We start from the raw sequence: 19,401 nt of genomic DNA on the forward strand, positions 1-19,401 counted from the left end.
GAGCCTGGGAGGCGGAGGTTGCCATGAGTCGAGATCTCACCACTGTGCTCCAGCCTGGGGGACAGAGGAGACCCTGTCTCAAAAAAAGAAAGACAAAGAGTTCCCTTGAGTCCTCGTGTGTTCGCAGCGGCTGCCTTACGTCCTCAAATCCTCCCCTCCCATCGCGGGTCCCGGGCCTCACAGCCGCCCTCTCCTGACCTTCGCCTTTCCTCAAATCCTCCCCTCCCATCGGGGTCCTGGGCCTCACAGCCGCCCTCTCCTGACCTTCGCCTTTCCTCAAATCCTCCCCTCCCATCGCGGGTCCCGGGTCTCACAGCCGCCCTCTCCTGACCTTCGCCTTTCCTCAAATCCTCCCCTCCCATCGCGGGTCCCGGGCCTCACAGCCGCCCTCTCCTGACCTTCGCCTTTCTTCAAATCCTCCCCTCCCATCGCGGGTCCCGGGCCTCACAGCCGCCCTCTCCTGACCTTCGCCTTTCTTCCTGAACAGGGATCACAGCCCGTTTCTTTACCTGTGTGGTGATTTCTTATTCCAGCTGACATTATGGAAGATGATAACATCACTGAGATTAACTTTGTCTGCTGCCTTTGGAGGGTGGATGAGTCTGTCTGGAAGCAGTCAAGGTGCCGGAGGACGAACCCGGTGCTCCCAAGCTTCATCAGTCAGTGAGACAGGGTCTCACCTCTTCCAGGGCGAGAGGAGCCCTTCCCCCAAGACGTGGCCTTTCTGGGGGTGTGGGCCGAGTACCTGGGGCCTTACGCAAGTCGTCTCCAGACTGCCTGATGGGAGGCTTGCCTCCTGGCACTGTGGCACCCTCAGACTCACCATGAAGGTCACTGCTCCCTACCTGCCGCGTCCCCCCAGCCCTCAAAGACTCTCACCCTCCACGTTCACTGCTTAGAACAAACCCAGAGACTTAGGGGCACCCGTGCAGGTTTCTGTGGTGACGTCTCTGTTAGCACCTTGCCACGCAAGCACAAGCCTCCCTCCACTGTGATCCCTCCTGAGCTCACAGAGGCCTTGTGTTCTGCTGGGTGCCCTAGCTGGGTAGAAGGTGCTGAGGCAGAAGGCTGGGGCCACCAAGGCCACCCTGTATGTATCTTCTCTCCAGGGGCGACAGTCCTGGGCACCTGTGCCGTCTGGTATTTCCCCTGCTGACAGTTGACAGTGGAGGGCTTGTCCCGTACCTGGTACTCCGCCATGGACGGTCATGGAAGCCAGGAAGACACATCTCTTATTTTAAAGTATTGTTTCAATGTGAGACCTCCTCTCCCTCAAAACGCGCCTGTCAGCGGGCCCCACAATCCCAGTCCGCAGGACCACAGCCAACCCCATGGGTGAGGGCCCCACCCCCTGTGCTCGGCCTCCTTGCTGCCTGCTGAAGCCTCACATGTCTAGGGCCCCAGCACCCTGAAGGCCCGACCTCCTCTGCAGTGTCATCCCCGCCGCATTTAGTGCACCCTGACGGCGGTGAGATGTACTCTTCGGAGTCAAAGAGATACATAACTTTTGTGAAGTTGAAAGAACAGGGCTGGGCACAGTGGCTCACGCCTATAATCCCAGCGCTTTGGGAGGCCAAGGTGGGCAGATCACTGGAGGTCAGGAGTTCAAGACCAGGCTGGGAAACACAGTGAAACCCTGTCTCTACTAAAAGGACAAAAATTAGCCAGGAGTAACAGCGTGCACCTATAATCCCAGCTACATGGGAGGCTGAGGCAGAAGACTCGCTCAACCCAGGAAGCAGAGGCGGTAGTGAGCTGAGAATGCGCCACTGCACCCCAGCCTGGGCAACAAGAGTGAGACTCTGTCTCAAAAAAAATAAAACAACTTTGGCTGGGCATTGTGGCTTATACCTGTAATCCTAGCACTTTGGGAGGCTGAGGCAGGAGTATTCCACTTTGAGTCCAGGAGACCAAGACCAGCCTGGGCAATATAGTGAGACGACCATCTCCACAAAAAATAAAAATATCAGCCAGGTGTGGTGAGCGCACCTGTAGGCCCAGCTATTTGGGGAGCCGAGGCTGAGGCTGCGGTGAGCTTGCCACTGCATGACTGCACTCCAGTCTGGTGACACAGCAAGACCCTGTCTCAAAAAAAAGCGTGCAGCTGGCACTGGGTCAGAAGAAGAAATTTTAAAAGGAAAAAATATTTGTTGAGAAATGTTAAAGAGATTTAGGTTAAGAATGGAAAAGTCACCACGTGTTGGGGTAACTAGCAGGCCTAGGCAGAACGGCCGGGAAACGCACGCTACACAGGGAATCCACTCGCACGCCCCGGCCACTCTGGAAGAAAGCTCTGCGTGCTGGGGACTGGGTGACCAAGTGCCCGCAAGACCAGAAAAGCCTCAGAACAACGTGCAGAGACAGACAGTTCTCCCCGCGCTGCCTGAAATGCTTCCCGAGAAGTCAATGCCGAGTCTGGAACCGGCTTCAGCTGTGCATCTGCAACGACTCATGGGAGTCCCTTCCCCTTTGAAGGGGGCCCCTGACCACAGACCAGCCAGGGAGGGCGAGGGGCGGCAGCCACAGCCATGCAGGGGAGGAGACAGCTGGGTGGCAGCGGACGAAGCCACTGTGTGCTTTCTGCATTCACCGTATTGTGGTGGCGAGTCTCTGAAACCTCAGATGCCAACTTTGCCGTTACAGCTCTGAGCAGGAGGGGAAGCCTCTGAAGAGAGCACCCATGGCCACGCTATCCCACGGCCACCACAACCATGCTGCCCCACAGCCACGCTGCCCCGTGCCACTACGGCCATGCTGTCCTGCAGCCACACTGTCCCACGGCCACGCTGCCCCACGTCACTATGGTCATGCAGTCCCGCAGTCATGCTGCCCCTTTGCCCCATGGCCATGCTGTCCCACAGCCACGCTGCCCCGTGCCACTATGGACATGCTGTCCCACAGCCACACTGCCTCTTTGCCCCACGGCCATGCTGTCCCACAGCCACGCTGCCCCGTGCCACTATGGACATGCTGTCCCACAGCCACGCTGCCCCGTGCCAATACGGCCATGCTGTCCCGCATCCACACTGTCCCACAGCCTCCTATCCAAGACAGGGCATCTTCTGAGGCCACTGACCCAAGGTCAGAAGAGGCCTTTTAGTGGGTGAGGCCTGGACAGTCCTGGTCTTCCTGCTGAGGCGACAGCAGACTTTCAGAACAGACTGGAAAGGTGAGCACTCACAGGGACCCCCTGCGGGAGTTCAGGTCTGCAGTTCACACTGTTCTCAAAGTGGCCTTAACAGAGGACATGAACAGCTCCACCCTCAAGCCAAACAACATGGCCTCGGTCACCGACAAGGCCCATGCCCTGCCGTGGTTCCTCTGCCTTTCAAGGACTTTGCGTTCCCCGGTGGGCCTGACCAAGCTGAAGTCAGGGCACCCCTCCGCAGTGTCTCCTGTGCCCAGGCGGGGCTCAGGAAGTGTCTGCTGGCTGTGTAACGACCTGAGTGGCAGCAGTTGTACCAGCAGACACACACAGGCTCCCACATGACAGACATAAGCCCACCTCCAGGGCTCCGTCTGGCCAGGACTAACCCCCGTCCGGCCAGGAAGGTAACGCTGTTCTGTTTCACGTCAGCTCACAGGCAGGAGCTGAGAGCTAGGCAGGAGTCACATGTCACAGACAGAGGCCCAGCATGTGGCAACAGAGTCCGGCTTTTCCCATGCTGTTTGGAAGCGGGACACGATCACGACCAGCTGACAGAGACCCCCAGGGTGGGCTCCCACCACGGGGTCCCTGAACTTTGTGAAATGAAGGATTTCTCTCTTATCACGAATACGTCTATGCCTTGTCAAACGCCTTCCCGTGCGCTAACACACAGAGGCCCCGCCCAGCCGGTCGGGGCTGCGCAGGGGCAGGTGGTGGGACCGGAACTGCAGGCACGTGTGGAATCGCCTTACGTTTCAGTCCTGGAGCCCACACACGCTGTTCACGGTCAGAGAAAAATGGAGCATGGAGTGCGGCATCCCCGGGTGCTGGCAGCCTCCCAGCGTCCCCTCTGGCCCCGGCGCTGCTCTCAGCACGCTTTGAAGTGGATCCGCCGCTCTCCTGCCCAGGAAGGAAGCGCCAAGGGCAGCTGCCTCCAGAGGAAGGAGGACCCCTGAGGTGTCCCGACTTTGGTCCAAGTTTCTGGAGACAATCTTCCCTTCCTTCTGGGGTCAGGACAGTGGGGAAGTGATGGCTGCACTGATGTGCTGAAGAGCAGCAAAGGAGCCCGCAGGGCCACTGCCAAAGCCACGCGCAGACCACAGGGCCACTGCCAAAGCCACGCGCAGACCGCAGGGCCACTGCCAAAGCCACACGCAGACCGCAGGGCCACTGCCAAAGCCACGCGCAGACCGCAGGGCCACTGCCAAAGCCACGCGCAGACCGCAGGGCCAGAGCCAAAGCCACGCGCATACCGCAGGGCCCCTGCCAAAGCCACGCGCAGACCGCAGGGCCACTGCCAAAGCCACGTGCAGACCGCAGGGCCAGAGCCAAAGCCACGCGCAGACCACAGGGCCACTGCCAAAGCCACGCGCAGACAGCAGGGCCAGAGCCAACGTGCCGGAGAAGCTGGAGCGACTTCACACGCTGGAGCAGAAGCTGTCTCAGGGCTCCGGCTTCCTGCGAGGCTGCACGGCTTTATGTACCAGAAAGGCCGGCTCTCAGCAGTCAGAGGCCGCTCTAAAATCACTCTGAGTTTCCTGCACTAATGTTGAAGCTGGGGCTGTCTCTGTCATAAATGTTGCCAAACCCCCAGACATTCATATTCCTAGACCAAGCAGACAGAGCCGCAAAGTACCAAAACAAAAACGTGCCAGTCCACGCTGCCACGAGCCACGCTCAGGTGAACGACAAACAGGAGCAGAGAGAAGCCTCCCACACAGGGGGCTCACGACTCCTGCAGGCCCCAGAAGCGGGCAGAACCTCAGTCCTCCAGTGAGGAATGCACACAGCGACATCCTCACCAACAGTGCAGGGCGAAGGGGAGAAACCCAACCAATACAGCCCCACCAGGCCACCATCGGACGACTCATGCGGACGTGACCAGCACGGCCCCACCAGGCCAGCATCGGACGACTCACACGGATGTGACCAGCACGGCCCCACCAGGCCAGCATCGGACGACTCACACGGATGTGACCAGCACGGCCCCACCAGGCCAGCATCGGACGACTCACACGGATGTGACCAGCACGGCCCCACCAGGTCAGCATCGGACAGACCACTGACGTGGACCTGATGCGCAGAGACATACATCACAGGCCCTGCGGCTTCAGGGAGAACCACTAACAGCCACGTGCACTCCCACAAGAGCGCGAGACCCCAACACACCACTTGCGCCTGTGCTGACACCTCATGGGTGCCTCAGCAAAGTCAGGCCTGTGTGCTCTGGACTGGCCCTGGGGCGGAGCCATGTCATGGGTGCCTGTGGTGTCCCCAGGCCTCCTACCCTGCTCTGTGACACTGTATGACCTGCTTGTTGAATGAGATGACACACTTGGGTGTAGCTGAGAACTGAGGAAACACCAGCACCTGGACTGGCAGCGGTGCCCACCCAGCACAGCCACACACGGGGACCCTCCACGCAGCGGCCCCGATGGCAGCTGCGGCCATCACCGCATGACCCTACAGGGCCTGGGCTGTGGCGCCAAGTCCAGCTCACAGACACCGTGCCTCTGGCCAGTGCACACATGATCCAAGGGAGCTACGCTCGGGGAAGAGCACTTGGGCTCCCGGAAGAACAAGGGGAAGCGCAGGCGGCCACGGACGCTCCCACCGCAGCCCAGCCACGCTGACCGCGACGGAAAACACAGGATCCACAGCCCAAGGCATGCCCGGCCTGCGCCATTCCGCCCCGCAGGCTTCCTCCTGGTACACTGTCCTGGTCATGACCCAACAGCCCTGAGCCCGCTGCTCCTGTCCTCCTTCCCTGCCAGACGCCAGAGCCGACCTGAGTCTCCATGCAAAGCCCGGCTGGCCCATCAAGGGTGGAATCACGCTGGGTACACAGGAGCCAGGGCAGGCCGGCTTCCAACTAGGCCACAGAGACCCCAGTCCAGCCTCCTCCACGTCCACACACCACCCCCAATCCAGCCTCCTCCACCTCCATACACGTCCCAATCCAGCCTCCTCCACGTCCACACACACCCCAGTCCAGCCTCCTCCAGGTCCACACACACCCCAATCCAGCCTCCTCCACCTCCATACACGTCCCAATCCAGCCTCCTCCACGTCCACACACACCCCAGTCCAGCCTCCTCCAGGTCCACACACACCCCAATCCAGCCTCCTCCACCTCCATACACGTCCCAATCCAGCCTCCTCCACGTCCACACACACCCCAGTCCAGCCTCCTCCACGTCCACACACACCCCACACCAGCCTCCACCACGTCCACACACACCCCAGTCCAGCCTCCTCCACGTCCACACACACCCCAGTCCAGCCTCCTCCACGTCCACACACACCCCAGTCCAGCCTCCTCCATGTCCACACACACCCCACACCAGCCTCCACCACGTCCACACACACCCCAGTCCAGCCTCCTCCACGTCCACACACACCCTACACCAGCCTCCACCACGTCCACACACACCCCAGTCCAGCCTCCTCCACGTCCACACACACCCCAGTCCAGCCTCCTCCACGTCCACACACACCCCAGTCCAGCCTCCTCCACGTCCACACACGCCCCACACCAGCCTCCACCACGTCCACACACACCCCAGTCCAGCCTCCTCCACGTCCACACACACCCCAGTCCAGCCTCCTCCACGTCCACACACACCCCACACCAGCCTCCTCCACGTCCACACACACCCCAATCCAGCCTCCACCACGTCCACACACACCCCACACCAGCCTCCTCCACGTCCACACACACCCCAGTCCAGCCTCCTCCACGTCCACACACACCCCAGTCCAGCCTCCTCCACGTCCACACACACCCCACACCAGCCTCCTCCACGTCCACACACACCCCAGTCCAGCCTCCTCCTCGTCCACACACACCCCAGTCCAGCCTCCTCCACGTCCACACACACCCCACACCAGCCTCCTCCACGTCCACACACACCCCAATCCAGCCTCCACCACGTCCACACACACCCCACACCAGCCTCCTCCACGTCCACACACACCCCAGTCCAGCCTCCTCCACGTCCACACACACCCCAATCCAGCCTCCTCCACGTCCACACACACCCCACACCAGCCTCCTCCACGTCCACACACACCCCAGTCCAGCCTCCTCCTCGTCCACACACACCCCAGTCCAGCCTCCTCCACGTCCACACACACCCCAGTCCAGCCTCCTCCACGTCCACACACACCCCAGTCCAGCCTCCTCCACGTCCACACACACCCCAATCCAGCCTCCTCCACGTCCACACACACCCCAGTCCAGCCTCCTCCACGTCCACACACACCCCAGTCCAGCCTCCTCCACGTCCACACACACCCCACACCAGCCTCCTCCACGTCCACACACACCCCAGTCCAGCCTCCTCCACGACCACACACACCCCAATCCAGCCTCCTCCACGTCCACACACACCCCAGTCCAGCCTCCTCCACGTCCACACACACCCCAGTCCAGCCTCCTCCACGTCCACACACACCCCAGTCCAGCCTCCTCCACGTCCACACACACCCCAGTCCAGCCTCCTCCACGTCCACACACACCCCACACCAGCCTCCTCCACGTCCACACACACCCCACACCAGCCTCCGCCACGTACACACACACCCCACACCAGCCTCCTCCACGACCACACACACCCGAATCCAGCCTCCTCCACGTCCACACACACCCCAGTCCAGCCTCCTCCACGTCCACACACACCCCAGTCCAGCCTCCTCCACGTCCACACACACCCCAGTCCAGCCTCCTCCACGTCCACACACACCCCAGTCCAGCCTCCTCCACGTCCACACACACCCCAATCCAGCCTCCTCCACGTCCACACACACCCCAGTCCAGCCTCCTCCACGTCCACACACACCCCAGTCCAGCCTCCTCCACGTCCACACACGCCCCACACCAGCCTCCACCACGTCCACACACGCCCCAGTCCAGCCTCCTCCACGTCCACACACACCCCAGTCCAGCCTCCTCCACGTCCACACACACCCCACACCAGCCTCCTCCACGTCCACACACACCCCAATCCAGCCTCCACCACGTCCACACACACCCCACACCAGCCTCCTCCACGTCCACACACACCCCAGTCCAGCCTCCTCCACGTCCACACACACCCCAATCCAGCCTCCTCCACGTCCACACACACCCCACACCAGCCTCCTCCACGTCCACACACACCCCAGTCCAGCCTCCTCCTCATCCACACACACCCCAGTCCAGCCTCCTCCACGTCCACACACACCCCAGTCCAGCCTCCTCCACGTCCACACACACCCCAGTCCAGCCTCCTCCACGTCCACACACACCCCAATCCAGCCTCCTCCACGTCCACACACACCCCAGTCCAGCCTCCTCCACGTCCACACACACCCCAGTCCAGCCTCCTCCACGTCCACACACACCCCAGTCCAGCCTCCTCCACGTCCACACACACCCCACACCAGCCTCCTCCTCGTCCACACACACCCCAGTCCAGCCTCCTCCACGACCACACACACCCCAATCCAGCCTCCTCCACGTCCACACACACCCCAGTCCAGCCTCCTCCACGTCCACACACACCCCAGTCCAGCCTCCTCCACGTCCACACACACCCCAGTCCAGCCTCCTCCACGTCCACACACACCCCAGTCCAGCCTCCTCCACGTCCACACACACCCCAGTCCAGCCTCCTCCACGTCCACACACACCCCAGTCCAGCCTCCTCCACGTCCACACACACCCCAGTCCAGCCTCCTCCACGTCCACACACACCCCACACCAGCCTCCTCCACGTCCACACACACCCCAGTCCAGCCTCCTCCACGACCACACACACCCCAGTCCAGCCTCCTCCACGTCCACACACACCCCAGTCCAGCCTCCTCCACGTCCACACACACCCCAGTCCAGCCTCCTCCACGTCCACACACACCCCAGTCCAGCCTCCTCCACGTCCACACACACCCCAGTCCAGCCTCCTCCACGTCCACACACACCCCAGTCCAGCCTCCTCCACGTCCACACACACCCCACACCAGCCTCCTCCACGTCCACACACACCCCAGTCCAGCCTCCTCCACGTCCACACACACCCCACACCAGCCTCCTCCACGTCCACACACACCCCAGTCCAGCCTCCTCCACGTCCACACACACCCCACACCAGCCTCCTCCACGTCCACACACACCCCAGTCCAGCCTCCTCCACGACCACACACACCCCAGTCCAGCCTCCTCCACGTCCACACACACCCCAGTCCAGCCTCCTCCACGTCCACACACACCCCAGTCCAGCCTCCTCCACGTCCACACACACCCCAGTCCAGCCTCCTCCACGTCCACACACACCCCAGTCCAGCCTCCTCCACGTCCACACACACCCCAGTCCAGCCTCCTCCACGTCCACACACACCCCAGTCCAGCCTCCTCCACGTCCACACACACCCCACACCAGCCTCCTCCACGTCCACACACACCCCAGTCCAGCCTCCTCCACGTCCACACACACCCCACACCAGCCTCCTCCACGTCCACACACACCCCACACCAGCCTCCTCCACGTCCACACACACCCCAGTCCAGCCTCCTCCACGTCCACACACACCCCAGTCCAGCCTCCTCCACGTCCACACACACCCCACACCAGCCTCCTCCACGTCCACACACACCCCAGTCCAGCCTCCTCCACGTCCACACACACCCCAGTCCAGCCTCCTCCACGTCCACACACACCCCAGTCCAGCCTCCACCACGTCCACACACACCCCAGTCCAGCCTCCTCCTCGTCCACACACACCCCAGTCCAGCCTCCTCCACGTCCACACACACCCCACACCAGCCTCCTCCACGTCCACACACACCCCAGTCCAGCCTCCTCCACGTCCACACACACCCCAGTCCAGCCTCCTCCACGTCCACACACACCCCAGTCCAGCCTCCTCCACGTCCACACACACCCCAGTCCAGCCTCCTCCACGTCCACACACACCCCAGTCCAGCCTCCTCCACGTCCACACACACCCCAGTCCAGCCTCCTCCACGTCCACACACACCCCAGTCCAGCCTCCTCCACGTCCACACACACCCCAGTCCAGCCTCCTCCACGTCCACACACACCCCAGTCCAGCCTCCTCCACGTCCACACACACCCCAGTCCAGCCTCCTCCACGTCCACACACACCCCAGTCCAGCCTCCTCCACGTCCACACACACCCCAGTCCAGCCTCCTCCACGTCCACACACACCCCAGTCCAGCCTCCTCCACGTCCACACACACCCCAGTCCAGCCTCCTCCACGTCCACACACACCCCAGTCCAGCCTCCTCCACGTCCACACACACCCCAGTCCAGCCTCCTCCACGTCCACACACACCCCAGTCCAGCCTCCTCCACGTCCACACACACCCCAGTCCAGCCTCCTCCACGTCCACACACACCCCAGTCCAGCCTCCTCCACGTCCACACACACCCCACACCAGCCTCCTCCACGTCCACACACACCCCACACCAGCCTCCTCCACGTCCACACACACCCCACACCAGCCTCCTCCACGTCCACACACACTCCAATCCAGCCTCCTCCACGTCCACACACACCCCACACCAGCCTCCTCCACGTCCACACACACTCCAATCCAGCCTCCTCCACGTCCACACACACCCCACACCAGTCTCCTCCACGTCCACACACACCCCAGTCCAGCCTCCTCCACGACCACACACACCCCACACCAGCCTCCGCCACGTCCACACACACCCCACACCAGCCTCCTCCACGACCACACACACTCCAATCCAGCCTCCTCCACGTCCACACACACCCACACACACCCACACCAGCCTCCTCCACGTCCAGACACCCCATAACAGCCTCCTACACATCCACACACACCCACACCAGCCTCCTACACATCCACACACACCCCACACCAGCCTCCTCCACGACCACACACACCCCAATCCAGCCTCCGCCACGTCCACACACACCCCACACCAGCCTCCTCCACTACCACACACACTCCAATCCAGCCTCCTCCACGTCGACACACACCCACACCAGCCTCCTCCACGTCCAGACACCCCACAACAGCCTCCTACACATCCACACACACCCACATCAGCCTCCTACATATCCACACCCACCCACGCCAGCCTTCTCCATGTCCACACACACACCAGCCTCCTCCATGTCCATACACACACCCATGCCAGCCTCCTCCATGTCCACACACACCCCACAGCAGCCTCTTCCATGTCCACACACACACCCCACACCAGCCTCCTCCATGTCCACACACACACCCTGAAGCAGGTTCCTACACGTCCACACAGACACGGAGCCGCTGCTTCTGCCTCCCTCTCCTGGTCCTGTGTCTCCAGCAGGCTGGCAACGCACGCAGTCCCTTACATGAGGTCGAGACACTGCAAAGAGCTGGGGCTTTAACCAGAGGATGAGCAGCTGGGCTGGCTGGTGGATGAGGACACCCTCCTGAGTGACAGCAAGCCCTGATCCCCAACTGCCTGCTCCTCCTACTCACCAGATCTGGCCCACATTGACCAGAGACATGTAGAGGCCCCAGAGGGCTGCCATGAGAAGCATGTTGGCACAGCCCGTGATCAGGACGAAGGACGAGACGCCCAGTCCGAGGAGAGCGAGCAAGTCCAGGTTGGAGTTCATGTCTGACCAGTCCATGAGCCAGAGGATGGTGGGCGCATAGCTGAGGGCTTCCCAGCCCAGCCTGCCCTGGAAGTACTGCTGGACGCTCCTCAGGTACGCTCTGCAGGGAAGCAGCCCCCTGTCTCCAATCAGCTGCTTGTTCTGATGGAAAGCCACCAGGAACGCCACAACTGGAAGAAAAAGAAGACAAAAAGAGCGTGACTATCGACAAAACATGTGGACCCATGGGCGCTGCTCAGACGTGCAGGGTGGGGCAGGTGAGAAGGGGAGGCACGGTCTGGCTGACGGTTTGGGGTTCAAACCTCAGACTCAGGAGTCTGAGTACTTTCTCAAAATCTTGGGGGAAATACTGGAAAAGCAAACCTGCAGAAGATGCAGTGTGTGTACACATGCAAAGACATGTGAGTAAACTAGACATGTTCATATGAAATCTGTGCCTGCCGCACGCAGACAGGTGGCCGACCGCCCGCTCTGCAGTCAGCGTTCCCCATGATGAAACGCACCCCGGTGACCCCGGCTACGGTCAGCGGCGTCCCTCCCAGCACACGCCACAAGGCTTGGTGCCTACTGCCTGTAGGTAAGCCACACGCCCTCCACGCAAACCACAGGCCTCTGAGTTCACGTCCAACAATGCCCACCCCCACAACAGCAGCTTCATCCTCAGCGTTTGCGGAACCTGTGTTCACCCAGAGATGCTGACGGCAAGAGCACCGCATGCCCGTGTGTCAAGGTGAAGAATGAAAAAGTAGGCTAGAAGTAAAAACATACACCACGCAGGTGTGAGCCCCAGCCTGATCTAGTCCACTGTGGCTACAAAACATTTAACAACAAATCAACAACAAGAAACAAAAGAAAGCTGCAGTGGCTCTACTATCATCACAGAAAGCAGATCTGGCCGGGCGCGGTGGCTCAGTGGCTCTACTATCATCACAGAAAGCAGATCTGGCCGGGCGCGGTGGCTCAGCGGCTCTACTATCATCACAGAAAGCAGATCTGGCCGGGCGCGGTGGCTCAGCGGCTCTACTATCATCACAGAAAGCAGATCTGGCCGGGCGCGGTGGCTCAGCGGCTCTACTATCATCACAGAAAGCAGATCTGGCCGGGCGCGGTGGCTCAGCGGCTCTACTAACATCACAGAAAGCAGATCTGGCCGGGCGCGGTGGCTCAGTGGCTCTACTATCGTCACAGAAAGCAGATCTGGCCGGGCGCGGTGGCTCAGTGGCTCTACTAACGTCACAGAAAGCAGATCTGGCCGGGCGCGGTGGCTCAGTGGCTCTACTATCGTCACAGAAAGCAGATCTGGCCGGGCGCGGTGGCTCAGCGGCTCTACTAATGTCACAGAAAGCAGATCTGGCCGGGCGCGGTGGCTCAGTGGCTCTACTATCGTCACAGAAAGCAGATCTGGCCGGGCGCGGTGGCTCAGTGGCTCTACTAACGTCACAGAAAGCAGATCTGGCCGGGCGCGGTGGCTCAGTGGCTCTACTATCGTCACAGAAAGCAGATCTGGCCGGGCGCGGTGGCTCAGTGGCTCTACTATCGTCACAGAAAGCAGATCTGGCCGGGCGCGGTGGCTCAGTGGCTCTACTATCGTCACAGAAAGCAGATCTGGCCGGGCGCGGTGGCTCAGTGGCTCTACTATCGTCACAGAAAGCAGATCTGGCCGGGCGCGGTGGCTCAGTGGCTCTATTACCGTCACAGAAAGTATATCTGGCCGGGTGCGGTGGCTCACAGCTGTAATCCCAGCACTTCCGGAGGCCGAGGCAGGCGGATCACCCGCGGTCAAAGACTTTGAGACCAGCCTGGCCAACAAGGCGAAACCCCGTTTCTACTAAAAATACAAAAATTAGCTGAGCGTGGTGGCACACACCTGTAGTCCCAGTTATTTTACAGGCCCTGGCAGGAGAATCACTTGAACCCAGGAGGCAGAGGTTACAGTGAGCCGAGATTGTGCCACTGTACTCCAGTCTGGGCGACAGAGTGAGACTCCATTTCAAAAAAAAAGTAGATTTAAGAACAAGGAATGACACAGGGATAAAGGAAGATATTGCATAATGATAAAAAAAAAAAATCACAAGAGCAAGCCCAAAGTACGTGTGGCCTCCTACTGCGTGCAGGAAGCTGGTGTGGGTCCGTGTCTGTGTAGGCGTGCATGCTGGTTTGGGGTGAGTGTCTGCATAGACACACGGGAAGCTTGTACTTGTACTTCTTCCCATGCATTTATAAATCTAAAAAATGTAACCAGAATCTACACACGGAAAACACAAACCACTGATCAGAACAACCAACACGAGATCTAAACGTGGAGAGACAGACCATCTTCACGGGATGGAAGGACCAAAATCATTAAGCGTCAATTTTATTCATAAATCCGGCACAATCTGAACCAAAACACCCAGTAAGTGCTTCTGCAGATGCTGATAAGCTGATTCTAGAAGGTACATGGGAGGGCAAGGCACTAAACTAGCCAGAACCATCTGGGAAAGAACAGAGGTGAGGACTCATCTTACCCAGTTTCAAGACTCATTAAAAAGCTAACGGAGACCACATGAATACAGCATAGTGTTGGTTAAAGAAGAGCCACGGAACTCCGTGGAATAGAAGAGAGGGCCGAGATAGACTCCCCCGGCTCCCAACCCAACACACAGAGCGAACACATTCTAACAAAGGCTCAAAGACAACTCCGCAGGAAAAGAAGAGTCCTGGGCCGGGAGCGGTGTCCAAGGTGTCTCACGCCTGTCAGCCCGGCACTTCGGGAGGCCGAGGCAGGAGGACTGCTGGAGCCCAGGAGTTCCACAGCAGCCTGGGCAACAGAGTGAGACCCAGACGCTACAAAATAAGTAAAACACAAATGAAAGTCTCTGACAATGATGCAGGAAGAAACGGATGTCCACATGGAAAAAGATGGGCCTGAACGCACTTCACAGCTTCCACAACAGCTAACTGACACAGGAGCACAGACCTAAACGTAAAACACAAGAGCATGAGGCCTCTAGACAGAAACGCGGGAGAAACGCCGTGGCGGGCCTGGCAGCCAGTCCTCAGAGGCAACACCGAAGCATCACCTGTGAAAGAAAAAACTGTCGACTGAGCTTATCGAAGTGAAGAACTTCTGACCTGCAAAAGCTGCTTTTAACAGAATGAAGCCACGAGCCACAGACGGGAATACAGTGCTGGCGGATTACACCTCCGATAAAGGATCCGTATCCAGAAAAGAGCTCAAACTCGATCGTTGGAAGACAAACAGCCCGGTGTTAAGGGTGGGAAGAAGAGACCCAGGCCACAGACCTCAACAGACATGGGAGCAGTCTGCTTCTCACAGGGAAAGGGGTCCAGACGGCAGATAATGTGTAAAAAGGCACTCAACGTCATTCGTCACGGGGAAACAGCAGCTAAAACCACCATGTGACGTCACCACACATGTCACTGTGGCCAGAGTGATTAAAAACGAACAGTAACCCACGCTCTGGAAGGTTCTGGACAGCACGAGTGCCCTCGCTGTGCTGGGGATGCCTGTGGCGCAGCGCTGTGGACGGCAGACGGGGGAATGAAGGGTGGCCTTTACAGCCCAGCCACTGAGCCTCTCGGGCTCCACCTGAAAACGCGTTCACACAGAAGCCTCGTGCAGATGCTCCCAGCAGCTCTGCTCGTCGTCACTAAAAGCCAGAACAAGGAAGACATCCTTCAAAGTGGAAGTGGATAAATAACTGGGGGGCACCGGTGCCACAGAGTAACATTCACGGGGAAGAACGCAGGAGCTGCTGGTTCAGGCAGCAACCTGGAGGGATCCCAGCGCAAGCTGCTGAGTAAGAGAATCCAGACCCAACGGGCTACGTACTGTGTGAGGCCATTCGTGTGTCACACTGGAAAAGGCAAAACCGGAGGGATGGAAGACAGACCCGGGCATTCCAAGGGCTGCTGGGGGGATAGTGGTCACCCCCATGCACGGGGGACTTGGGGGCTGGAGCTGGGGGATAGAGATCTCTATGTACTTGGCAAGCCCACAGCACTGAGCATTACACAAGATCAACTTTAATGCACACAGAGTATGGGGGAAAGACCCAACCAACAGGTCAGGGGGTGCAGATGGAGTGCAGGCTCCACACACACAAAGGTGAGTCAGACCACACTGACCAGAGGGCAGGAGCCGCCTGAGCAACCCCAGAAAATGGTGTCAGTGAAGAGCACAAGGACACAGCAGTGGTACACAGACGCTGCACGCCAGCGCTTTTCCCGGCGCCTGGGTGGACAGTTTCTGCACGTGCACCAGGGCTGAGCGAACGCTAGAGGAGTAGGGGAGCCAGGTTCTCACTAGCAGAGAGGGGGCATTCAGATGAGCCAGGAGGGAAGGCTGCATATGCTGTATGCCGGGGGAGAGTCAGAGGCAGAGGCATGGACCAGGTTCACCGTCACATACTTACACACGGGTGGGCGCGAGAGAGAGACAACCGCAACTGTGAAATGAGGCAGTGACAAAGAGCCCAGCTCTGCCCAGCAAGAGGGCCGGCCCCGCGACTCCCCAGGAACAACGGCCCTCCCAGAGCCCGGATCGAAGTTTTTATGTCCCCCTAAAAAGAACCAGAGTTCCCTGGAGAAACAGCTCATTCTAGGGCTGGGCAGAGAAACAGAGGCTGGGCCGGCAGCATCCGGAAAGCTGGGAGGGCTCAAGTAAAAGAGGCACAAGAAACACGCAGGAAGTACGGAGAGAAACCCATGGCCAAAGCTGGAGAGCTGAGCGGCAAACTCACAGTGATGACACCGGATCACAACCCGGACACGGACTCACGGTGATGACACTGGACCACAACCGGGACACGGACTCATGGTGACGACGCCGGATCACAACCCTGACACGGACTCACGGTGACGACGCCGGATCACAACCCGGACACGGACTCACGGTGACGACACTGGACCACAACCAGGACACGGACTCACGGTGACGACACTGGACCACAACCAGGACACGGACTCACGGTGACGACGCCGGATCACAACCCGGACACGGACTCACGGTGACGACGCCGGACCACAACCGGGACACGGACTCACGGTGACGACGCCGGATCACAACCCGGACACGGACTCACGGTGACGACGCCGGACCACAACCGGGACACGGACTCACGGTGACGACGCCGGACCACAACCGGGACACGGACTCACGGTGACGACGCCGGATCACAACCCGGACACGGACTCACGGTGACGACGCCGGACCACAACCGGGACACGGACTCACGGTGACGACGCCGGATCACAACCCTGACACGGACTCACGGTGACGACGCCGGATCACAACCCGGACACGGACTCACGGTGACGACGCCGGATCACAACCCGGACACGGACTCACGATGACGACGCCGGATCACAACCCGGACACGGACTCACGGTGACGACGCCGGATCACAACCCGGACACGGACTCACGGTGACGACGCCGGATCACAACCCGGACACGGACTCACGGTGACGACGCCGGATCACAACCCGGACACGGACTCACGGTGACGACGCCGGATCACAACCCGGACACGGACTCACGGTGACAACACTGAGTTACCAACCAGAGTGAAAATAAATGGGCATGGGTCCATAGTGTCAAAACAAATGACTGCAAACAAGTAGCAAAATCTCCTTCTCAGAGGGATTCCACATAACGTCTGCAGACAGTCCCTCTGGAAGGCAGGGTCTGGACTCAGTGACTGGCTTCCAGAGGACAGAGTGAGCAGGAAATCAGGGACTTCACAGAGGGGACACCTGGCGGACACACCTTGGCCAGGTGATCGGAAAGCCATGCGGACGTCAGGACCCTGATACGGTGTGACGGGTAGGGCCCTGCACCTCTATGGGTCTCTTCCAAAACCCATCACCCAGTGTAATCGTGAGAAGCACCAGACAGACGCCACGTGAGAGACACTCTACAGACTCCATGGCGGGCCTGCTTGACATGGTCAAGGCAGTGAAACGCAGGAAAGTCTGGGAGGCTGTCACAGACCAGGGAGGATGGAGGAGACGCCAGGACAAAACTGGGTCCCACAACAGGAAGGGCATGGATGGGAAAGCCATCGAGCACAGTTTGGTGAATAGTAAAAAACGTTAAAAAGTAAAGGTTCCTTGAAGACCCTCTGCACAGCCAGGGCCCGGCATAAAGAGCTGGGAGCAGCTTCCCTCCAGAGCAGCGGGGCAGGGCCACAGGCAGAGCATGGCAGGGCACTGGGTGGCAAAAGGGCCAGGCTGGTGACCCCTAAAGAGGTTGGGGATGGCAGATCAGTGGGGGGCAGCTCAAAGTGAGGAGGAAGAGGGTAAACATGGGGAGGGACACAAGGTGGACACAGGGTGGGACATGGGGAGGGACACAGGGTGGAGAAAGGGCAGACACAGGGTGAACACAGGGTGGGAAACAGAGTGGACAAGGGGTGGGACATGGGGAGGGACACAGGGTGGACATGGGGGGACATGGGGAGGGACACAGGGTGGAGAAAGGACAGACACAGGGTGAACACAGGGTGGGAAACAGAGTGGATACGGGGTGGGACATGGGGCACGATGCAAGGTGGACATGGGACTGGACACGGGGCTGCAGGTGAAAGCTCCCCACACCCCTCCTGCATCCACCACCAGTGGAAGAGACCTGAGTCTCGAGCCCTGACCTTCCTAGCAACAGAGAGGGCACCCTGCAGCAGGGCCCCTCAGCCCCAGCAACCACATGACCAGGGTCTGCACCAGCAGCTTCCACAGGAGCTCAGGCCAGTGTGTGTCCAAGTGTGTGCAGGTGTCTGTACATATGTGCACGTGTCTGTACATATGTGCACATGTATACATGAATGTGCATGTGCGCAGACATCTGTGTGTGCATGCGTGCACATGTAATACATGCATGTACATGTCTGAAGGTCTCGGTGTGCGTGTGTACACATGTGCAGATGGATGCACCTATGTAGGCATCTGTGCGCATACACATGTGCACATATATACCTTTATGTGCATATGTGCAGCTATCCATGTCTGTGTACACATGCATACATGCATGTGCATGTGTACATGTGGGAGCCTTATGGTCTCTGTATACATGTGTATATGCATACATGCATGTGCATGTGTGCAGATCTCCATGTACCTGTGTCCATGTGCACACATGCATGTTTGTGCATGCACGCATACTGTGTGCATGTGTGTATGCATGTGCTCATGTATAAATTTACATTGATGTGTGCAGGTCTCCGTGTGCATGTGTGTACATGTGTGCGCATGCATACATGTGCATGTGTGCCGTCTGTGTGTGTATGAGTGCACATGTATACGTGTGTGCATGTGTGCGAGTCTCTGCGTGTGCATGTGTGCATAAGTATATCTGTGTGCACATGTGCACACATATATATACATGTGCAGGTGTCGGTGTGCATGTGTATACATGTGTGCATTTGTGTGCATGTTATGCACATGTATACATCTATGTGCATGTGTACAGGCATGTGCCTGGTATGTTTTGGCATGTCTGCTGGTGGGAGAAACATAGGTGGTGACTGTTCAACCCCTGCACACTCCAGGACCCAGCCCTCTTTGGAGCTGGGACCCCTTTCCCACAGGGACCTAATCGGCGCTGGCTGAA

The 19,401-nt window shown here is 59.4% G+C and overlaps 1 protein-coding gene across 5 annotated transcripts in view; it reads right to left on the reverse strand.

The window, feature by feature from the left end:
- The window catches only part of LMF1 (lipase maturation factor 1), a 134,867-nt gene that overhangs the window by 103,209 nt on the left and 12,257 nt on the right, over positions 1-19,401 (reverse strand). For 4 of the 5 annotated variants that reach the window (XM_054242386.2, XM_054242385.2, XM_078344215.1 and 1 more), the window contains exon 2: positions 11,651-11,960. In XM_054242386.2, the coding sequence (XP_054098361.1) occupies positions 11,651-11,960 (310 nt within the window). Of the gene's footprint in view, positions 1-509; positions 6,806-11,650; positions 11,961-19,401 lie in introns of those variants that run through there. The other variant, XM_054242388.2, reaches the window with a different exon arrangement.

Source organism: Callithrix jacchus, chromosome 12 (assembly GCF_049354715.1).
Source record: "Callithrix jacchus isolate 240 chromosome 12, calJac240_pri, whole genome shotgun sequence".
In the NCBI taxonomy this organism is placed as follows: Eukaryota; Metazoa; Chordata; class Mammalia; order Primates; family Cebidae; genus Callithrix; species Callithrix jacchus.